At 43.9% G+C, this 24346-nt stretch overlaps 1 protein-coding gene across 3 annotated transcripts in view; it reads left to right on the top strand.

Annotated features, from left to right (window-relative positions):
• Positions 1 to 24346, top strand: part of LOC101051251 (protein FAM169BP) — an 87255-nt gene that overhangs the window by 50434 nt on the left and 12475 nt on the right. For all 3 annotated transcript variants that reach the window (XM_010351224.3, XM_010351226.3, XM_039479846.2), the window contains exons 4-6: positions 5369 to 5454; positions 10759 to 10936; positions 20536 to 20718. In XM_010351224.3, coding sequence (XP_010349526.1) covers positions 5369 to 5454; positions 10759 to 10936; positions 20536 to 20718 — 447 coding nt within the window. The remainder of the gene's footprint in view (positions 1 to 5368; positions 5455 to 10758; positions 10937 to 20535; positions 20719 to 24346) is intronic.

Genomic DNA, 24346 nt, shown 5'->3' with positions numbered 1-24346 from the left:
CTGATAGATAAGGGTATGGTTGAGGAAATGTGGTGTGAAATACTCATTGGATAGGCAGATCTCAAGCTGTGAAAGACAGACATTTCTATGCAAACCGGAGCAGAAAGATAGTTTAGACAGGGATCTTGCAGGGAGAAACGGAGTGTTACAGAACACTTTCTGTTTTCTCATTGACAAAGAAAATATTACACAGCTTTTTTATACTTCATTGTAATCCCAGAGCAGTGTTTGAAGCAGGTGGAGGAACTTTCTAGCAATTACTGGAATGCTTCAGACACCAAAGGAAGAGCAGTTTGGTGAGATGAACCCTCTCACCTACCTTGCGTTATAATAATAGAAGAGGATTTTGTAGCCTTCATTTGACAAGTAAGTAAATCAAAGCTGGGGAGGGGCTGGATTTAGGTCATGCAACTGGTAACTGGAGATGCCAGAATTTGAGCCCTGTCTGGCTCTAAGGTCCCAATTCTTTGTCCTATACCATGGACAGTATGTAGAGCGATTTCTAAAATGCCTTGAGTCATCTTACTCCCCACTGGTGCTGACATTGGCTAGAGACCTTTGAGTGGATGAAGCTGAGGTTTTGCTGAGATGGTGTTTGCAGCCCACTCTCTCCCATATTTAGACCTCACCCAGCTCCCTCTGCTGCTTAGGATGCCCTGAAACATGGCCCGGGTCTTACCGGGCATTGTGCCTCTGCTCACAGGTTGCCTGCATCAGTCCTCCCCACCATCTCTGTCTGTTGAAACCTCACCCAGTGATGCAGAGTCGGTGGAGCTTCTGGGGATGATTTCCCAATTCCCCTCCTCAGAGTTAACCTCCTCCACTTGGTCCTTGTGAAACTCGATTCCAGTACTGATCACTCACTGCTCTGTAGTGGAGTAGCTTATTTAATGCTCCCCTTCTCTGTGGGCTCCCAACTCCAAGGGACAAAGATGTCAGCTTAGTCATCAGCTCCTGGGGCCCAGGACAGCACCCATCACACAGTGGGGAACTCAGCCGTGGAGAGTTGAATTCAGTGGATCAGGTGGAGCATGGGGTGAATCCAGGCCTTTAGGAATTAGCCTTAGGGACCTCACTGTCTTAACTTGTTTGGGAGACGTTGGAGTGTCATAGAATAAAATCCACTGCTGACATCTTCCTGTGGTCCATGTCACCTGTCACTCGCGGACAGGGAAATTAAATTGGCATGGTGAGGCTGGCTCTTCACAATGCTCTCCTGATGGCTCTCAGCACAGTGCATCCATCTGCAGGTGTCCAGGCTCTCCTCAATCCTTAGTGAAGATGACTGATCAGGACCCTTTTTAAAAACGAGGATGTTGTGACTTCCAGTTGTAACCCTCGGAGGTTGCTGGCTGCAGGGTCTCAGCAATGATGCCCTGAGGCTGGCTCTGTGGCACCTGTCAGCATCCAAGGAGCCATCATTTGTCCTTGCTGAGCTGGGGACAGCCTTTCTCCAAGGGCTGTCTCACCATGTCTCTCTCCGTGTTTTCTGGACGAGGTATTATACTTCATTGATCAAAAGCTGCTTCTCTCCAGAAGGCTGATCCTATTTTCCAAGAGTTGGTTTTGAGGGCAGCTTTTAACTGTTATATGTGATTGGACTTCAGTTTCATTGTTATGTATACTTAACAGTTTAACATGAGTTTCAAAAAAAACAGTTCTATCTTATTTGTGACAACTTGTGTGACTAATTAATGCTCTGCAGTGCACCGTGAAACTTGCAAGGTACCACATAAGCACCAAGTCATAACACATTTCTTGTATGAAACTGTATTAGCAAATTGAACATCTGTATTACAGGAATATAGCGTATTAGTAAATTCAACAGCTTTTGTTGCTTCACCTTGTTAAGCAGGAAAATAATCCTTATGGCTTGTAAAGCTCCTGGAAGTTCTAGTAGGTGTCATTTTGGAAGTGAATTGAGTTGAATAAATGAAGGCAGATGTCAAGCATTTAATTGGCTCTTTGCTCCCAGCTGGCTCTACTCAATTCTGGAACCATTGTCAGACATGATATAATTCACCCATGTGAAACTGACAAGGTGGGTTAGATGCTGTTGGTCTCTGGGGAAGAGGAGCTGGCTATGCAGAGTTAATGTTTAATACCTGGCTAATGCCACTTGTATTAGTCAGGGTTCTCTTAGATATATATATCCTATTAGTTCTGTTCTCTCTATATATGTGAGTTCATTATTTATATATATACATATATATGTAAAGATATATTTAAAGGGGACTTAATTAAGTATTAACTTACATGATCACAAGGTCCCACGAAAGGCTGTCTGCAAGTTGAGGAGCAAGGATTATCAGTCTGAGTCCCAAAACTGAAGAACTTGGGGTCCCATGTTTGAAGGCAGGAAGCATCCAGCATGGGAGAAAGATGTAGGCTGGGATGCTAGGCCCTTCTCTCCTTTTCACGTTTTTCTGCCTGCTTTATATTTGGTGGAAGCTGATTAGATTGTGCCCACCACATTAAGGGTGAGTCTGCCTTCCCCAGCCCCTGACTCAAATGTTAATCTCTTTTGTTGGTGACATCCTCAAAGACATACCCAGGACTGATGTATCCCTCAATCCAATCAAGTTGACACTCGCTATTAACCATCACACCACTGTAGCTTGGTCTTCACAGAGTTTTCTACTAAAGTTCCTCCAGTAGCAGAGAGGAATTGAGAGAAAGGCTGTGGCAGCTGCCCCCGAGTGGTCCACCTTTGTTTTAAAATCTCAAGGCTTATGTGAGATGTTCAACTGCTTTTGTTTTCTACCCCATCGCATTTTTCTCCAAATCTCCATCTAAAAAGGTCTGACTGGAAGGAGGCCTCTTTTGTAATTCTGTGGCTTCTGGAACCCTCAGGCTCAGATACTGGGCTTGAGAAGCAGATATAAAAATGATGATCAAAGGGGTTTAAAAAAGACACCAGAAAACAACCAAAGTAACTTTGGTGTTTAAAATGTGATTCTTGTGCATTTTAAAATAACCGAAAGAATAGAATCAGATTGTTTGTGACACAAAGGACGTAATGCTTGAGGGGACAGATACACCATTTTTTTGTCTTGTCTTTTTTTTTTTTTGAGACAGAATCTCACTCTGTTGCCCAGGCTGGAGTGCAGTAATGCAACCATGACTCACTGCAGCCTTAACCTCTAGGGCTCAAGTGATCCTCCAAGCTCAGCCTATCAGGTATTTGGGATGACAGGCATGCCCTACCACACCCAGCTAATTCTCCGGTATTTTTCACAGAGATGGGGTTTTGCCATGTTGCCCAGGCTGGTCTTGAACTCCTGGGCTCAAGCAATCCGCCCACCTGTTCCTTTCAAAGTGCTGGGATTACAGACGTATGTGCCCAGCCGATACTCCATTATTATGCATTGCATGACTGATCAAAACATCTCAGGTATCCCATAAGTATATACATTTACTATGTACCCACAAAAATTAAAAATGAAAAAAATGAAAAAAGAAAAAAATGTAGTTTTTAAGCAAGGAAAGGAAGGTCGCCAAGTGGAGACAAGGGGCGGAGACCATGATGGGATTTAGAGCGACCACTCAGTAGGGATGGATTGTCAGGGGAGAACGAGGTGGGGACCAGGTGATGGGCTGTCTCAGCCATCAGTGGAGATGGTGGTGGCCTCACCCAGCTGGGATCTGGGGCTAGAACCAGGAGGATAGGTTTTGGTATGAGGCAGCAGGAGGAACTGATGGAACATGGTGATGGCACCATGAGGGGAGGAGGAGAAATCGACTCATTGATGAGTAGATTCTGAGCACTTCCCATGTGCCAGGCCCCATGCTGGGCATTTCAGTACTGATCCTCATGGGAACTTCCCAGCCACCTGGGGTGATTGGTTTGGGCAACTCCAATAAGGAGTGTGGGGCTTAGTGAAGTTGAAATTATGTCCAGGTTTCCCCTGCTGAGGAGCAGGGCCCATGTCTACCCTTGGAATGGTGCCAGGGCTGCTTCTGAGGCAGAGTCAGCAGGCCTTAGGGATGCTTGGGGTAGGGGATGGGGGAGGACAGGAGATGTTCCTGCCCTTCTCCTGTAAATCTTAGCCCCAGTACTTTCTCATCCAAAGACACCTCCTCCACCCCATGTGATTCATCCCATTCTTAACACCGGACCCATCTCCAGCCTCTTAGAAGGAGCACTGACTTAGGAGTCCAGTGGCCCAGGGCTGAACCCCATCTCAGCCCCTTCTAGCTGGCTGCCTGCAAGTCACTTCACCTCACACAGCTTCAGTCATTCTCCTTAGAAAAATGCTGTTAACAGTTTCGTGGTGAGAATGAAAGAAACTCACGTAAAAGAGGGTAGCACCTAGCCCAGTGCCACAGTGATGGCTCAATACACAGATATTAAGGCAGTTTGTTTAACGACCTTAGCCCATGTTGAATTTTGCTTACTTGGGGAAATTCTGGGCTGTGGCATGTGGTTGGACTTTGATAAGCTTTTTTAACATGAAAAGAATTGGCCGGGCGTGGTGGCTCATGCCTGGAATCCCAGCACTTTGGGAGGCCAAGGTAGGAGGATTACTTGAGGTCAGGAGTTCCATACCAGCCTGGCCAACATGGTGAAACCCTGTTTCTACTAAAAATACAATTGACCAGGTGCAGTGGCTCACGCCTGTAATCCCAACACTTAGGGAGACTGAAGCAGGTGGATCACAAGGTCAAGAGTTCAAGACCAGCTTGACAAACATGGTGAAACCCCATCTCTACTAAAAATACAAAAATTAGCTGGGTGTAGTGGTGCACGTCTGTAATCTCAGCTATGTAGGAGGCTGCGGCAGATGAATTGCTTGACCCTGGGAGGCAGAGGTTGCAGTGAGGCAAGATCGCACCACTGCACTCCAGCCCAGGTGACAGAGTGAGACTCTGTCTCAAAAAACAAAAAACAAACTAATATAAAACAACCATTAGCAGGGCATGGTGGCTCACGCCTTTAGTCCCAGCTACCCAGGAGGCTGAGGCAGCAGAGTTGCTTGAACCTGGGAGGCAGAGCTTGCAGTGAGCCAAGATTGCGCCACTGCACTCCAGCCTGGGCAACAGAGCGAGACTCAGACTCAAAAAAAAAAAAAGTAATTCTTACTCATTGGATTTGTCAGTATTGGTGTGTATCCTGCTGTACCCCCAAACATTGCGCTGTGTCCTATTTTGGCATCAACAACAGCCCACCTCTGAAACATCTATGATCCTCTTCATGTGAGAGTGGTCAGTCTTTGTTGGTCAGTAAATTTCAGCTCTAAAAATATCACCTGCTTTCCCCACAAATCATCTTCCCTTTGCACCTTGTCAATGGCTCTGTGCTGTGAAGCTGCCCATCTGTTGCCCAGTTTGCTGTGTGCACATTATCATCTCTTGGCTTCCTCTCTAGTTGTGGCTGTTTACATAAAGGAATCCTGGTGGTCCACGGAAGATGCAATAAGAACCTCTGATCCGGCAAGAGAAGGACTGATGAAGGTGAGTCAATGCAATTTTAAATGAACATTGCAAAAGAGGTTTTAAAAGTCACAGCACTTACTCCTGCGTTGATAATTTAAAGCAGTTGAGCCCATGTCTTCATTTCCTAATGCCACAGAGCACCACAAAACAGAAATGCATCGTCTCACCATTCTGGAGACTGGAAAGTCTGAAATCAAGCAATCCACAGAGTTTTTCTTTTCAGAGCTGTAAAGGAGAATCTGTTCCTGGCTTCTCTGCTAGCTTCTAGTAGCCTCAGGGATTTCTTGGCTTGTAGATGACCTTCTCCTTGTATTTCCACATTGTTCTCTCTATGTCTGTCTCTGTCAAAATCTTCCTTTTTTTTTTTTTTTTTTTTAATTATTATTAGAGACAGGGTTTCATCACATTGGTCAGGCTGGTCTCAAACTCCTGACCTCTGGGGATCCGCCCACCTCAGCCTCCCAAAGTGCTGGCATTACAGGCATGAGCCACTGCACCCAGCCTAAAATCCTCCCTTTATAAAAATAAAGACATCAGTCATATTGAATTAGAGACCAACTTAATCCCCTCATCTTGATTATCAGTGGACTCCGTTTCCAAATAAGGTCACGTTCACACAGCTGGGGGTTAGGACATCAACAGCTTTTTGAGGGTGACAGTTCAATCCATAACACCCTGCTACCAAGGAAAACAGCACTCAATGCTATGTATAACAGATATATGGCTATTGATAAGTCAATTTTACTTTACTGAGTGGCCCCTCATGTCTGCATTTTAAAACTTTAATCCACACCGTCTCTCTGTTGTATGGGAAACTTCTGCTTAGTGCATTCAGGTAGCGTTTATTGGCACTTAGCATGAGTTAGAATTGTAGATACTATTCTGTATGTTACCTGAGACTCTATAGGGAATTATCTAATTTCAGAACCTTCAAGGTATTTGTTTTGTAAGATGAACACATTGAAGCTGAGTCACACAGCCAGTAAGTGATTTAGCTGGGTACAAACATCTGTCTCCTTGACATCAGGCCTGGTGATCTTTGAAGAGCTGTGCCTCTGTTGAGCAGTTGTAAAGCAGAGACCTGGGATGGCAGGTGTGAAGGCAGGAACCAGAGCAGCTTCTCAGAGGTCCAGGCGGAGTCCTCTTGGCTGAATTTTGGCTGGGGAAGAGGCAAAGGAAGGAGCTAGTACCCAGCTCAGAGTTTGGATTGTGTGCCTCACATCTGCCCATTTTCATTTGATTGGTATATTTATCTTAATTCCATATATGGGAAGAAGGATGTTGCTTCCCTGCTGTCCTGAAATGTGTGATCTTGTTCACAGTTGCCTGGAATCCCATTCGGTCCCCATCATAGAGCCCTGTAAATACTGCATGAAATATAGTGTTCTTTCAGGTTCAGTATGGAGAATGGCTAAGAAACAAAATACGAGTAAAAGATAAAAAAAGTCAGGACCTAAAGTTCTACAAACAGAGAGGGGAAATAGTCCCAGGCACAACACTTCAAAGATCGCCAGCCTGGTGTCAAAGAAATAGAAGTTTGTACCCAACTACATCACTTACTGGCTGTGTGACTCAGCCTGTTGTCTTCATCTATACAACAAATACCTCGAAGGTTCTGAAATTAGGTAATCCCTATAAGGGTCTGGTCTCAGGTAATGTTCCCAAGTTGGTAATCCAGGTTTGTTTTTTTTTTTTTTTCTTTTGCTGAGCATATATAAAAAAATTAGTTCTTGATTTTTTTTTTCTAAACAAGAGCTTCATCAGGATAGAATTCACACATCATAAGCTCCATTCTTTTAAATTATACAATGCAGTGACTTTTAATATATTCACAAAGTTCCATCGCAGTCACCACTAATGCCAGAACATTTTCATCATTTTAAAAAGAAGCTCTCTATCCATTAGCATCATTCCCCATTCCTGTCTTTCCCCAGTCCCTGGAAACCACTAATCTTTCTGTCTCTATGGATTCGCCTATTCCAGCTATTTCCTATAAATGGAATCATACAACAGGTAGTCTTTTGTAAACAGCCTCTTTAACTTAGCATAATCTTTTCAGAGTTCATCCATTGTAGCGTGCCTCAGTACTTTATTCCTTTTTGGGGCTGAATAGTAGTCCATTGTATGGATATACCACATATCATTTATCCATTTTTCAGTTGATAGACATTTGAGTTGTATCTACTTTTTGACTCTGCTTAATAATACTTCTATGAGCGTTGGTATGTAAGTTTTTGTGAGGATACGTATTTTCAGTTCTCTTGGGTATATGTCTAGAAGTGGCATTACTGGTCATGTGGTAACTCTATGTTTCATATATTGGAGAACTGTTCAACTGCCTTCCCAGCAGCTGCACCATTCTGCATTCCCAACAGCAGCGTCTGAGGGTTTCAGTCACTCCATATCCTCACCAACACTTGTTATTGTCGTTTTAATGTTCTCCATCCTAGTAGCTGTGAAGTGGAATCTCCCTGTGGTTTAATTTGCATTTCAGTGATGGCTAAGCATGGTGAGCATCTTTTCATATGCATATTCACCATCTATAGCTTCTCTTTGGGAAAATGTCTATGAAGAGTCTCACCCCACTTTTAATTGGGTTATTTGACTTTTTACTATTGAGTTGTGAGAGTTTTTCATATGCAGTATTCTAGACACAAGTTCTTTATCACGTATATGATTTGCAATAATTTTTTTTTCCCATTCTGTGAGTTTTCTTTTTTAGGTCGTGTTTTAATCAATTCAGTAGATATTATTTTGAAAGGGTTTTTTTTTTTTTTTTTTTTTCAGCACATTAGAAATGGCCTGAGGTTCAGCAAATGAGAATGATGTGCCCATTGTAGTGCCTGGCATCTTGGTTTGCGTTGCTGCCCCAGCTCTGGTGCTGCAGGTGGACCAGGTGGCCACTTAATGATTGACCGTTTTGAATACTACAAAGAATGTGAATGACTCTTGAAATAATTGTTTTGGAACAAGAGTTGTTACTCCCTTCATTTGTCATCTCTTCTTCTAATTCTAAATGAGAAAAACCCCACATTTGCTGACAATGTGGCCTATATTATGAACAGAAAGAAACTTGGGTGTTATTTCCACTTAATGAACCATGTTGTAAAGATCTATCCTTTCCCAGCTGCACATGGGAATATTTCCCCTCTCTGTAGAACTTTAGGTCTTGACTTTTTTTCTTCTTCTTTTAATTACATTTTGTTTCCTAGCCAGCTCTCTTCTTCACAAATTACTAAAAAAAAACTCCACAAGATTTCTTCATGTTTTTCCTGTTAACATAATTAGTGGTCCTAACAAGAGATGTGAACTGGATCTTAGTTTTGTGTTTTCAGAAACATTTCTGAGTCAAAATCACATGTCACATGTTTTCCTCCCCCATAATGAAATTGGACAAATTAAGTACATTTTCTTTTTCTCCTTTTTCTCCTGCCAGTGTTTGATTGGATATTTCCCTTCTGCCAGATGCAATCTGCTTTTGTCTTCTGGCTTTCTTCTGAACTTTTTGCTATTATAAGTTGAAAAATATAACCTCCCCCATGACACTGATCTGGTTTTGCAACTAGCTAGATTTTCTTAATGTCTGAACTAGATTTGGCTGCCGCTGTCTGAGATACAAAATGTGATGGCTTCTCAGAGCCAAGCTAGTGTGGTTTTCACAAATCTTTTTCTCATTTAAGATTTAGCTCCAGATGAAGGTGAAATATTTTACATTCTGGCCAATTTGTAAGTTTACTGGCACTGAACACTTTGTGCCATTTGCTAGATGCTGCAAGCTGCCTTATTTTTATTATCAGATCATTTGAAAAACATGCAAGCATTTTAGATACCACATGCGGGATCTTCTCCCTTGACCAGAGAGAGGAACTGAAACTCAAAGAGGCTGTGAGTTGCTGAAGATCTCCCAGCAGATGCAGGGTAACAGCCCACAAACCACCAGTGACGATGATGATGATGATCATCATCTAAGGGTCAAATATTCAGTATAAAATGAAGTATTAAACTTCCCCTTTCCCCAAATCTCATTTCTAATGGATGAATATGAAGAAGGAAACCACGGGCTGGACTGGAAAGCCACAGCCTGTTGTTTTGTGCCTGCCTCTGAGAGACCCCTTGCCCAGCTGTCTCAAGTCCTCTTTGAAATGAGGCAGGGAAATCAATAAAGGTAATCACCCTCTTTGAGCTTCAATCTCCCCACCTATGAACCAGGACCTCCCCAGCAGGTGGCGAGACTCGAATGGTAGCTTGTGGGTGGATGCCATGGGTCAATTAGTGGCATTGTTGATCTGGAGGAAATGCATAGCATGGAGTGACACACACACACACACAGAGGCTGTCACCTACGCATACAGAGGTTGTCACCTAGCAGTGTTACAGAGTAAACTCCAATACAGCAGCATTGTCACTCGTAAATAGCTGATTGGTTTCATCTCGTGCCACATTTTAGCAGTTGCTCCTGGCTGTCTGGAGGGCAGTGTTAAGGAGGCTTCTGAGACCGTGTCCATGCTTAGCTGGACAGATAGGTCTGCTCTGAATCCAGGAGCGGGAGGTGTTGGTTTCTGCCACCTATTTGCCATCCGTGGGCTACACAAATGCAGAGCATTTTAACAGGCAGGAGCGTGAAGTCATTTTGACTTGTGAAGGGGAAAGCTTCTACCTGTGTGGGCCTGACTTTGACCACAGTACGATTTCCTCACTTGTGATGACTTTGCTACAGGCAAGAGATTGTTCTATCTTACAGCCTTAGAACGAGATGTGCTCCGAGTCCCAGTAATTCTCTGGGATTGGGACGCCAGTGTGTGCTCCAAATCTGTCACAAGCCATTGAAAATCGCTTGCTTTTGGTGTAGCAATTGATCTCCCACGTTATTTACCCTCCTTCCTAGGGCCAGAATTCTGGGGCCTGCCATCATGAAAATGGCAGATTGGGTTTATATTAAGACACATCTAGCCAGTCAGTTGAAATGGGTTGCTCTAGCTCCCCTAGTTTAATTTCCTGTTTCCTGTTTTGTTGCTGTGTGATGGATTGTGCTTTGTGGTCTTACATTCCTAGTCTGTGGCCCTAGGGACCCAGAGGCCGCCTCTGGCATCGTTCCCCACTCCTGGAAGCCGCATGCTGTGAAAAGCCAGTGATGTGGAAGCCTCTGTGAGTGGCCGTGATTCACGTGTTGGCTCTTTGAGCACGAAAGGAATCTGCGATGGAGGAGCTCACACCTGGCCCCGACAAGTGGGTCACATCCAAGCGCAGAATTTATTGCATCTGATTTTCCTCGCTGGTCTTACTTGATTGTTGTTCTTTTTCTTTCTTTTTTTTTCTTCAAAGGTTCAGTCATTTGGGGAAAGGATTGTGCTTTTCATTCTAAACGTCATTATTTTTGGAAGACTGGAGAGAAATTTGGATGACGATGACATGTTTTTTCTACCTCACTCTGTGAAGGAGCAAGCTAAAATCCTGTGGAGACACGGAGCGGCTGTTGGGTTTTACACAACCAAGATGAAAGGTGAGGGGTGCACAGCCACTACTTCAGGCTGGGCTGAGTGGGGCTCTCCAGGGGTCAGCCTGCCCCAGAGGGCTCCCTCAGCACCGGCTATGTGGACAGAATCTTCTAGCACAGGAAGTATCATGGATTAAGTTGGGTGTAAATAAACCCCATGTATGGATTCCATTTCCACCAGATTTCTTGTCTTAGGGGCAAACATGTGAAAAGCATGTCCCTTTGATTTCCAGGTAGTGCCACGTCCTTCCAGAAAATAACTCATTGCAGTTAATAGTATAAAATTTCATTTCTTTCCTTCAGTGTTACTTGCTAGTTGTCAGAAAAATATCATTGCTAGTAGCTGACACATGGAGCAAAAGCACCTTGGATGCTAAGATTTATAGACATGACCTCAGAAGAAAGGGAGTCCGGCCATGATAACAAGGTTAGGGTGAAGTCTGACTTGAAGGGCAGTGATTAGTGCTAAGTGTGAGACTAGTACCATTTTGCTAAAGGGATGTGCCTCTTCTTCTTCTTCTTTTTTTTTTTTTTCTTGGTTGATGTCATCCAGGCTGGAATACAGTGGCATGATCATGGCTCACTGCAGCCTCAACTTCACTGGGTTCAGGTGATCCTGCCACTTCAGCCTCCTAAGTAGCTGTGTCTGGCTAATTTTTGTATTATTTTGTAGAGACAGGGTTTTGCAATGTTGCCCAGGCTGGTCTCGAACTTCTGAGCTTAAGTCATCTGCCCGCTTCAACCTCCCAAAGTGCTGGGATTGCAGGTGTGTGCTACTATGCATGGCGACGTCTGGTCTTCTTCTTTAAACTTGCTTTCTTTCATTCATTGTTTTCTTTTTTTCTTTCTTTCTCTCTTTTTTTTTTTTTTTCTGAGATGGGATCTCACTTTGTCACCCAGGCTGGAGTGCAGTGGTGTGATCATAGCTCACTGCTGCCTCAAATTCTTGGGCTCAAGTGATCCTCCTGCTTTAGCCTTCCAAAGTGCTGGGATTACAGGCATGAACCACCACACCTGGCCTCTTTAATTTTTGCAGGCTGTCAACATCTCTCACCTAACTAATTCTAGCCCTATCATTTGGTTGTCAAAAAGTTCTCAATTTTAGCAAAAATTAATCTCCTCAGTAAACTGCTATGGATGTAACATGAGTTAAGTGTTTTTCTCAGGTGCTAAAGAACTGAGTTTTGTTCTGAGCCGTGTAAACATTGTGTGTGTGCTTGACCTCTCCAGGATGAGTTAAATGTGTGTTTCCCACTTTTTTGTTTTTCCTCAGTAAGATACAGCAGTTTCTCATCCAAACTACTTCTTCATTTCTTGGTTATTTGCAAAGTCAGTCGTAACTTTTTAGCCCTGTGTCTTTCAGCTCTGTTCCTTGTGAATGCCTTTGCCCTTAGATTTTGATGACCTTTCACTTTTTTGAATGGTCGCATTCTTTCACCATTTAAGGTAAATCAAGGGGCCTAGAGTAAAATTAAAACGCAAAGGAGGCCGGTTGAATTCCTCTTTCCTGGGAGACTCCTTAGTGGTCATTTTCTACTAAATGGCCGTTTTTGAATCTGTAACCGAATCATTTGTGGTGCAGACATCCTACTAATAGTAACAAAAAGTATTAACAGATTCCAACTCAATGTGTGAAACCACAGGTAGGGGGCAGAGAGAGCTTGACCTTGGTCTTGCGTGGTCCTGCTGCTACTCCTGGAGGCAGTGATACCAAGGCTTCTGATTCTGAGGAGGGGCACAGGGCTTGTCTGCAACTGCCATGCTCTTCCCCAGGCAGATTCAAAGCCTTGGAGCAGATAAAGTATGTAAAGATGCTGAGCTAAGGCAGTTAGGACCAGGTGCCTGAATTCTGCCTCTTCATTTTTGATGAATCTCACAAATTCAGTGAAAAGTTCCCTGAAGCTGTTTGTTAGGTCACATTATTTTCATCAATGAACTGGTTTTTGAAGTGGCAATGGACTGTTAGTTACTCAGTAATTTAGTGGTTTTAAAAAGTGTCAAACGGCAGAGTACGGTGGCTCACGCCTGTAATCCCAGCACTTTGGGAGGCCAAGGTGGGCAGATCCCTTGAGCTCAGGAGTTCGAGACCAGCCTGGGCAATAGGGTGAAACCCTGTCTCTACTAAAAATACAAAAATCAGCTGGGCATGGTGGCGCACACCTGTGGTCCCAGCTGCTTGGGAGGCGGTGGTGGGAGGATCACCTGAGCCGAGATCACGCCACTGCACTCCAGCCTGGGTGACAGAGTGAGACTCTGTCTCAAAAAAAAAAAAGTATCAAGCCTCAGGTATTATTTTATGGCAACACAAAATGGACTAACAGAGGTTCCCTTAGTATTTCTTACAGTCCTGTTCTGCTGGGAACAAATTCTATTAATTTTGTTTGCTGAAAATATTTGTCCAACGTTTTAGTGGTTGCTGATCTGATGGCTATGAAATGATATCTTATTTTAAAGCCTTTCTCCAATTGTTGCTAATGTATAGATTTTTAAGTATTGATTTTGGGTTCGTCAGCCTTGCTAAAATCTCCTATTAATTCTATAATTTGTTAGTAGTTTCTTTTGCTTTTTGTTTCTGATTTTTTTTGTTGTAGAAAAATACACATAAAATGTATCTTACTTATTTTAAGTGTACAGTTCAGTAGTATTAAATATATTGATGATGATGTGTGACTATCACCACCATCCATCTCCAGAACTCCATATTATTGAATAGAAACTGTTCCCACTAAACAATAACTCTCCATTTCACTCTCTCTCCAAATTCTTGAAACTATCATTTTAGTTTGTGTGAATCTGATGATGTTAGGTGCCTCATGTAAGTGGAATCACTCAGTATTTTTCCTTCTGCGACTGGTTTATTTCACTTAGCATAATGTCCACCAGTTTCATCTGTGTTATAGCATGTATCAGAATTTCTTTCCTTTTTAAGGCTGAATAATATTTCATTGTATGTATATGCCACATTTTGCTTGTTGATTCATTTGTCAATGGACATTTGGATTGCATTCGTGTTGTAGCTCTTGTGAATAATGTTGCTATAAACATGGATATACAAATATCTCTTTGAAACTCTGCTTTAGGTATATGCTCAGAAGTGGAGTTACAGGATCATGTGGTAATTCTAGGTTTCATTTTTTGAGGAACTGCCACACTGTTTCCCGTGGTGGTTGTACCATCTTACATTCTTACCAACAGCGCACAAGGGTTTTAATTTCTCCCCATTTTTGCTAACACATTTTTTTAATAGTATCATCCTAATGGATGTGAAATGGTATCTTGAAGTCTTGCTTTGCATTTCCTTAATGATTACTGAGCATGTTTATATGTACTTACTGACCATTTGTATATCTTCTTTGGAGGAGTGTTTATTCACATTCTTTGCCTATTTTTGTATTGTTTGTGTGTGTGTATATAATTTAAACGTTAAAAAAATACAAAAATATACAAAAATATTTATTTGTATTGGCTATTCCATAATCTAAACATATTTCAAGACATCATATTGTATACCAAAGATGAATACAATATTTACCTATCAATTTAAAAGATATAAATTTTTAAAATACTCATATTTGAATTGTGAATTGGTTGTGTGTATGTATGCAATTTAAACATTTAAAAATACATACAAATAAATATATAAAATATATACAATATATTTATTTGTATTAGCTATTCCATAATCTGAACATATTTCAAGACATCATGTTGTATACCAATATATATACAATATTTACCTGTCAATTTAAAAGATATAAATTAAAAAAAACTCATATTTGAATTGTGAATTTGTCTCACATTCATACAAAGCAAAATGGTGGTTTCAAGAACTAGAGGGAGAGGGAAACAGGGAGTTATTGTTTAATGGGTACAGAGTTTCTATTTATAATATGGAAAGAGGTCTGGACATGGATGGTGATGATGGTTACGTAGCATCATTCATATTTAAAGATTTTTAAATTGACAGATTCAATAGTGTATATAATTTTTGGTGTGCGACATGGATTTCTTTACAATGGGCTTCATCTTTTTCTGGTGCCTCCCTGATAAGCTTAATAACTCACCTCCTAAATTCTTTTTAGGGTAAATCAGGGATTTCTTCTTTGTTTGGGTCCATTGCTGGTGAGCTAGTGTAATTTTTTTGGAGTTGTTAAAGAACCTTGTTTTGTCATATTACCAGAGTTGGTTTTCTGTCTCCTCCTTTGGGTTGGTTCTGTCAGAGGAAGGGCTAGGGCTGAAGGCTTCTTTTGTTCCACGGGGTGTTTCCTTGATGTAGCACTCTCCCCCTATTCCTATGATGTGGCTTCCAAGCTGAGCTGTAGTGATCATTACTCTCTTTTGGATCTAGCCACTCAGCAATTCTACCAGGCTCTGGCTGGTACTGGGGGTTGTCTGCACAGAGTTCTGTGATGTGAACCATCTGTGGGTCTCTCAGTCATGGATACCAACACAGTATTTGGGATGTCTCCTGGGGCCTGCAGGAGCAATCCACTTCCTTCAGGGAGTCTGTGGGTCCTCTCAGGTTTCCTGATTTATTTCTGTAGTTCTGTAGCAGAAATTAACAGTGTGAGCCCCCACCTGCTGCTCTGTCTGTCCCAGTCAGAGCTGCAATCTAGTCCTGCCTCTCATCTGCCTTGATTCCCAGTGGTGTCTTTTGAAACAAACAGTTTAAAACATTGATGAAGTTAGGTTTGTCAATTGATTGTGTTTTTGGTGTTGAATCTAAGAACTCTTTGCCTAACCCAAGGTTGGGAAGATTTTTACTTTTTCTTTTTCTAAAAGCTTTATAGTTTTAGCTCTTACATTTATGTCCATGATCCATTTTGAATTATTTTATTTTGTATATGATATAAGGTAAGGGTCCAACCTCATTTTAGAAAATCCTAATGCATTAAAAAATATGAATAGGCTTTATTTTAAGAATAGTTTTGGCCGGGCGCGGTGGCTCAAGCCTGTAATCCCAGCACTTTGGGAGGCCGAGGCGGGTGGATCACAAGGTCAAGAGATCGAGACCAACCTGGTCAACATGGTGAAACCCCGTCTCTACTAAAAATACAAAAAATTAGCTGGGCGTGGTGGTGCGTGCCTGTAATCCCAGCTACTCAGGAGGCTGAGACAGGAGAATTGCCTGAACCCAGGAGGCGGGGGTTGCGGTGAGCCGAGATCGTGCCATTGCACTACAGCCTGGGTAACAAGAGCGAAACTCCGTCTCAAAAAAAAAAAAAAAAAAAAAAAAAAAGAATAGTTTTAAGATTTATAGAAAAATTGAGGGGCAAGTACAGAGTTCCTCTGTTTCCCCTCCCCCAACAATTTTCTCTATTAACATATTGCATTAGTGTGGTACGTTTGTTGCAATTGATGAACCAATATTGATATATACATTAGTTTTCTAGGGCCTCCATAACAAGATATCACAGACTGGATGGTTTAAACTAGGGGTCCCCAGGCCCCAGGCCATGGGCTGGTACCGATCTGTGTTCTGTTAGGAACTGGGCTGCACAGCAGGAGGTGAGTGCTGGGTGAGTGAGCGAAGCTTCATCTGTATTTACAGTTGATCTCATTGCTCATGTTACCACCTGAGCTCTGCCTCCTGCCAGATCAGTAGCGGTATTACATTCTCATAAGAGCATGGACCCTATTATGAACTGTGCATTCGAGGGATCTAGGTTGCTCCCTCTTTATGAGAGTCTAAAGCCTGATGATCTGTCATGATCTCCCATCATCCCCAGATGGGAACATCTAGTTGCAGGAAAACAAGCTCAGGGCTCCCACTGATTCTACATTATGGTGAGTGTATACTTATTTCATTATATATTACAATGTAATAATAGAAATAAAGTGCACAATAAATGTAATGCACTTGAATCACATGACCAGGAATAGAGAAACCATCTTCTCCCCTTCCTGGTCCATGGAAAAATTGTCTTCCATGAAACCAGTTCCTGGTGCCAAAAAGGTTGGGGACTGCTGACTTAAACAACGGAAACTAATTCTCTCACAGTTAGAGACTGTGAGAAAGGTCAAGATGTCAGAAGCTTGTTTTCCTCTGAGGCCTCTCTCCTTGGCTTGCAGATGGCTGCCTTCTCATTATGTCCATACTTGGTCTTTTCTCTGCTTGAGTATTGCTGATGTCTTCCTGGGTGTCCAAATTTCTTCTTACAGGGACACTATTCAGGTTGGACTAGTGCACACTCTGATGGCCTTGTTTTAGTTTCGTGACTTCTTTTAAAGGTTTTATCTCCAAAGATAGCCACCTTCTGAGGTCCTGGCGGTTTGTGAATGTTGGAAACACATGGTTCAGTCTATAAGAATATATTATTATTAACTGAAGTCCATAGTTTACATCAGGGCTCACCCCGTATTGTACCATCTGTGGGATGTGACAAATGTTTAATGGCATGTATCCGCTGTTCTAATATCACACAGAGTAGTTTCACTGCCTAAAAATCCTCTTACTCTGCCTATTCATCCTTCCTTCTCCCAGCCCTGGTAACCACAGATATCAGATATATCTTTTTTTTTTTTTCTTTTTGTTGAGATGGAGTCTTACTCTGTCGCCCAGGCTGGAGTGCAGTAGCACAATGTCGGCTCACTGCAACCCCCACCTCCCCAGATCAAGCAGTTCTCATGTCTCAGCCTCCGAAGTAGCTGAGACTACAGGCAAGAGCCACCATGCCTGGCTCATTTTTTGTATTTTTAGTATTTTTAGTATTTTTGAGGAATGCATTGTTAAGCGGTTGCTCTTTGTGTGCACATGATAGGATATTCCTATAAGACTCAGTGGCAGAGCCTGCTGCACACCTAGGCTGTAGAGTATGGCCTGCCATCTCTACATCTCTAGGCTACAAACCTGTACAGCTTGTTACTGTACTGGTTACTAGAGGTAATTGTAACGTAACGGTAAGTATTTGTCTATCTAAACCTGTGCTTAGTTGTAGAATTACAAAGAGGATTTTGATAGAGCTAGCATTGAACTTACAGATCATTTTCGGAAGAATTATCTTATTAATTGAGTCATCCAATCTATGAACATGGAATTTCTTTTCATTTATTTAGATCTTCCTTAATTTCTCTCAACAATGTCTGATAGTTTTCGGTGTTCAAGACAATTCTTTTCTTAAACATACTCTTCATCAGGGGTCTCCAAACTTTTTACACAGGGGGCCAGTTCACTGTCCCTCAGACCGTTGGAGGGCCGGACTATGCAAGGTGTGACACCCTTCACAGCCAGCGCTGCTGCCTCCACTATCCCAGACAGCGGTGTACAGTGTCACAGGCCCAGCACCGCCTCCAGTGCTGTATACAGGGATGGTGGTGATCAGCCTGTGACACTGTGTATACAGTGTCCTGGACATCTGCAGCAGCGGTGGGCCTCTTCTGTGGGAAGCCCACTGCTGCATGTTTCCCCTATTATAAGACACCTCCTAAAAATAAGACAGCCCCCGTCTTTTGGGGGTGAAATTAATATAAGACAGGGTCTTATAATAGGGGAAACACGCTGTGTAGTAATGTCGGGGGATACTTTTGGGCAAAGGGAGGTTATAGGGGCCATTATGTTGTTGTACATTTGGGGGAGTATGGGGCCATTGTACTGTGTAGTACTGGTTATAGTGCTTTGCCTTTCTTCCTACTTCTGCTGTTATTTCACACTGCTTCCGGTGATGTGGGGTGCCGAAGCCACAGACCGGATGTGCGTCATATGATGTGCTTCCGGAGCCGTGATGTGTACATCCCGCGTCACCAGAAGTAGTACTGTATGTGAGCAATGCCGCGCTTTGCGGCGCTGCCATATACAGTACTCGAGGAGCACAGGATGCATCTGCATCCTGTGCTCCTCTCACTGACCACCAATGAAAGAGGTGCCCCTTCCTGAAATGTGGTGGGGGCTGGATAAAAGGCCTCAGGGGCCTGTATGCGGCCCGCGGGCCATAGTTTGGGGACCCCTGCTCTTAATTATACTCTTAAACATACTCTTAAGTAAATATACTTCTTTTAAAATACCATTGTAAATGAAATTGTATCTTTATTTAATGTTAAGCCTTTTTAGTTTTGGAAGACTTCACAATTACAAGAACATTGTTCTCATCTTCTATATATTGAAATAATATAATTGCAAGCAAGTTGGTTCTCTCATCTCAAATGCATTGAGGTTGAAATCCTAAATATTTTATAGTTACTGTCTCAAGAGAAATGAGTCTCTTTATTGACCACAGATAATTTATTTTTAAATTCATTTTTGGTATGAAATAGTAAGCTTATTTAGCTAACAATTCTTTTGGTTGGCATTTTAGGCTGAGCTCAGCTGGGTGGTTTTCTAGTCTAGGTGGGCTTTTCATGTATTCACGGTGACCTGCTTGTTAGGTGGCTCTGCTGCTTGGGGCTGGCTAGACATTGGCTGGGACTGCAGTAGTGCCTGGGCCATATTCCTTTCATGGTAGCGGGCTACCCTGGGCTTGCTTTTGTGGTGTGTTGCCATGATCCAAGAGAGAACACAGGTGCACTGTACCCCAGGAGGCCTAGAATTAGGGTGGTGGTGCTGTCACTCTGTCTCATTCTGTTGATCAAAGTGAATCACAAGGCCAGCTGGAATTGAAGGTGAGGGGAAATTGATCCCATCTCTTGATGGGAGGAGCTTCAAAATCAGATGCAAAGGGCCATGGACATAGGAAGGAAGTAATCATGGTCATTTTTGCAAACAGTTCACCATGTCGGGTGTACTTTGTAGTTCGACCTGGCTGATTAGAATCTGAGTCATTTTTGTTTGTTTGGGAAATTACCCACTTCTGAATCTCGGGAGGGACAAATACCACTGCTTCCAACAGGAGCTGAAAATGCTCCATATTTGTTTTCTTATTCCATTGCATCTAGGGCATGGGCACCTGTGCAGTTTAGAGGTGAGGAAGGTGAGCTGATAAGCTCAGTGTGGAATTGGAGTTCAGGTTACAGTGTTGACAGAGGTGCCTGGCTGAAATGTTCTTATTGGAGAAATGGCAACTGTGGCTGGTGTTGACCTTGGTTGCAATACGGTAAAGCTGTGGGCGAAAAGTTGGAAGGGTGCCTGTTGTCACCTCTCTTGTTCTGCTGTAGCAGGGCCATCAATATTTCATGAGAAGTAGGGCCTGGTGCTGTGTCTATTTGGAGTAAGTGCATTTTGCTATAATTGGACACGGTGAGCCCTTGCTAGAGTTCCTGAAACAAGTCCGTACCCTAGAGATGGGTCGAATTGGTCTCTTCAGGTTTCACTTATGCAGGGAGACGGTTGACGTTGCCAGGTTTGCTCCAAGAGTCTCACTGAACGGTGTGCAGTGAAGGGAGGAATCTGAGGATGGTGCTGCATGAGTGTCCTCACTCTGCATCACCTCCCAGGTTCACCTTTCATTTCAGCCCAGTGGTCTAAATCATGCGAGTTTTTTTAAGAAAATGGATCAGTCAACTGGAGAATGATCTGCTATTTCAACCTCACTTGTTTAGCTTGTAAAACTGATCATGTTTCCATGAGGTACCCATGACTCTGGCTGTGCAGGGGCTGTGCAGGGGCTCTACAGGGTCTTGGTGGGTCAGCCACGAGCCCAGGGGACAGTGTGTGTCTCTTTCTTTCCCTGCAGGCAGCCTCTGTGGCAGTGGCACAGGTGTGTGCTACCTGCTACCTGTCTTTGACACCGTGTTTGTCAGGAGGAAACACCGGCGCCAAGGCCTGGGAACAGCCATGCTGCGGGATTTCTGTGAGACATTCCCAGATGACGAGGCCCTGGGGGTCAGCTGCCCAATGTCTCCTGCCATGTACCAAGGTAAACCCCCCTTGAATTGTACTGAAGCATACGGTGATAGATAACACACATGCATTCCAGGGGATTCTGGAAGCGGAGGCCCTGGGGAGCCCTCGTGGGCAGATGCGGGCCTCGGCACAGCAGCACACACATGGGGGTTTCCTTCCCTCTGAGAAACCTCCAATTGCTGCAGCACAAGCTGAGACTTCATGTTTGATCACAAGGAGTGAACTTCTCCCAAGCTGGAAAATAATTAGATTCAGAAACAATCACAAACAAATCAATGAGCTCAGAGAGGAGGGAATCTGGGGAGCTGCCACCATGCTGTGGGCTGCAGGGCTTTGGAATGCCTTTGCTCTTCCACTTGACATCTGTAGTTCCTCACTTTGTCCTTTGAACTTGAAGCCACGGGAGAGCCCAAGAGCTGACGGGAAGGCAGGGACTGGGTGGAAGGGCAAGCTCTGAATGGGCTCAGCTTTCCAGCGCCTCTGTAGCTCTCTACGCACAAGATGCCTCCCTCCCATATCCTTTATCCACGTTTGCCAGAGGAGGATGAAACAGCTCTGATGCGAAACATCACATCCTAAGGTGACGAGGGTGGGAGGCTCTGGAGAGCCTGAGTCCCCCTTTCCCCCGTGAAGCACACACACCCTCCTTTGTGCCCTGCCTCTGTTCTGGGTGTGCGGCTGTTTTTGAATGCTTAGTATCCAGTTTCTGGTGTCTTTCTGGCTCAAGGGATAGGAGAGAACAGTTAGGAAAAGCCAGGAAGCTTCTGTTGCTGTGAAGTCATAAAGAAAAGCAGGTAAAAACATCGTTTTCCTCAAATGGGTCTGGTTGTTTCTTTGTATTTTCAAACTCAGTCTGTTGTTAAACTCTGAAGAGCCTTGGATTTCTGTAAAGAGCACTTGAGGCTTCTTGCACTGTGTAGCTCACTTTCAGGTGCTGGGGCATTCGGGGGCCTAGGCAGCTGGTCCTCTGTCCAAACCCATGTCCTTCCAGTCCCTCTCCTCCCCCTCTTTTTTTGAGATGCAGTCTCACTCTGTTGCCAGGCTGGAGTGCAATGGTGCAATCTCTGCTCACTGCAACCTCCGCCTCCTGGGTTCAAGCAATTCTCGTGCCTCAGCCTCCCAAGTAGCTGGGACTACAGGCACACGCCACCACACCCAGCTAATTTTCATATTTTTAGTAGAGACGGGGTTTCACCATGTTGGCCGGGATGGTCTTGATCTCCTGACCTCGTGATCCACCTGCCTCAGCCTCCCAAAGTACTGGGATTATAGGTGTGAGCCACCATGCCCGGCCCCTCTCCTCTTTCTTGCTTCAGGTGCAGACCACCTCCTGGTTTTAGGAGGCTTTGCTAAGGGAGTGGGAGAGAGTGTTTTACTCAAAGGAACAGTGGGCTCCAAGGTTAAGGGCTGGACTGCTGAGCCTGGGTCAGCCTTGCTGAGACCCTGTAGGGCCCTGTGCTCCTTTCTGTCCCTCCACTGTCTTTGCCTGCAAAGAAAGTTCTGAATGGGCTCATTCTGATTCGTGCTACTGCTCTCTGGGCTTCAGCCACCCAGGTTTCTATTGAGTTCTGTAATACCTTCCAACTGGACAGGACAGACTCCTGCCCTGGGCCCCACGCTTTGAGCCCTCTTTCAGCTGCATCTCCCTCTGCGGGGGCAAAGACTCCACGAGCCCAAGAGGAGGTACCCTCCTGCTTCATGCTGCTCCTCCTAAACTGGCTCAGGGTACCAGGACCCCAGGATTCCAAGTGGCCACTGTGGGGCCGAGTGGACCTCATCCCTGGGTCTGTGCTCATGAGGGTGACCATGCCGCCAGATCGTACATCCTTAGAGCTCAGGGAGGATCTTGGGGGGCTGTGGACAGTGTGTGGGGAGGCGGCCACATTTGTACTCACAGGCCCCTTAGGTATCTATCGGGGGCTGGGGTGGGTGGAGAAGGGGGTGGACTGCCGGCTGGGGGCCAGCTCGCTTGGTATTGCCACATTCTGGTGCAATGCTCCAAGGAGTCCAAGAATTCTAAATTTGAAACGAGCTTCTCCTGTTGTTAGGAAGTTATATTTGTCAAGATAGGAGGGCAGAGCGTGTCATATATAGCGCTTTGCTAACTTGGTTTGTACCTTTGGAAGACAGGCATTCCTCATTTCACTGCTCTTCCCTTGATTGCACTTTGCAGATGCTGTGTGTTTTACATTGTGAAGGCTGTGGCAGCCCTGCTTCGAGCAAGTCTTCTATCAGGGACACTTTTCCAACAGCATGGGCTCGCTTCATGTCTCTGTGTCACATTTTGGTAATTTTCACAATATTTCAAACTTCTTTATTATGATTGTATCTGTCATGGTGATCTGTGATCAGTGATATTCAACATTACTGTTATAATTGTTTTGGGGCACCCCAAACCATGCCCATTGAAAGTCAGTGAACTTAATCAATGCATGAACCTGTTCTGACTCTGCAAGTGACCAGCTGTTCCCTCCTTCTCTTCCTGTTCCTTGAGACACAATAATATTGAAATTAGGTCAATTAATAACCCAACCATGGCCTCTGAATGTTCAAGTGAACAGTAGAGTCTCATGTCTTTCACTTTAAATCAAAAGCTAGAAATGACTGAGCAAGGAAGGCACGTCAAAGGCTGAGGTAGGCTGAACCAACCAGTTAGCCAAGATGAGAATACAAAGGAAGAATTCTTGAAGGGAATGAAAAGTTCTACTCCAGTGAAGACACAAATGATAAGCAAGTAAAGCAGCCTTATTGCTGACAGGGAGAAAGTTTTAGTGATCTGGATAAAAGATCAAGCCAGCCACAACATTGCCTTAAGTCAAAGCCCAACCCAGAGCAAGTCCCTGACTCTCTTCCATTCTACGAAGGCTGAGAGATTTGAGGAAGCAGCAGAAGAAAAGTTTGAAGCTAGCGGAGATTGGCTTATGACGTTTGAGGGAAGACATCATCTCTATAACATAAAAGTGTAAGGTGAAGCAGGAATTGCTGATGCAGAAGCTGCAACAAGTTATCCAGAAGATCTAGCTAAGAATGTTGGTAAAGGTGGCTGCACTACACAGCAGATTTTCAATGTAGGTGAAACAGCCTTCTACTGGAAGAAGATGCCATCTAGGACTTTCATAGCTAGAGAGAAGTCAGTCCCTGGCCTCAAAGCTTCAAAGGACAGGTTGAGTCTCTTGTTAGGGGCTGATGTAGCTGGTAGCCTTCAGTTGAAGTCCACACTCATTTACTTGTCTGAAAATCCTAAGGTCCTTAAGAATAATGCCAAATTGGCCAGGTGTGGTGGCTCACATCTGTAATCCCAGTACTTTGGGAGACTAAGACTGGTGGATCATGAGGTCAGAAGTTCGAGACTAGCCTGACCAACATGGTGAAACCACCTCTCTACTAAAAATACAAAAATGATCTGGATATAGTGGCATGTACCTGTAGTCCCAGCTATTCAGGAAGCCGAGTCAGGAGAATCGCTTGAACCTGGGAGGCAGAGGTTGCAGTGAGCTGAGATTGCACCTTGGCACTCCAGCCTGGGTGACAGCAAGACTTCATCTCAAAAGAAAAAAAAAAAGAATTATGCCAAATCTATTCTGACTGTCCTCTAGAAATGCAAAAACAGTGCCTGGATGACAGCACCTCTGTTTACAGCA

This window comes from Saimiri boliviensis, chromosome 5, assembly GCF_048565385.1.
Source record: "Saimiri boliviensis isolate mSaiBol1 chromosome 5, mSaiBol1.pri, whole genome shotgun sequence".
In the NCBI taxonomy this organism is placed as follows: domain Eukaryota; kingdom Metazoa; phylum Chordata; class Mammalia; order Primates; family Cebidae; genus Saimiri; species Saimiri boliviensis.
This window is presented reverse-complemented; position numbering and strand designations above follow the sequence as displayed.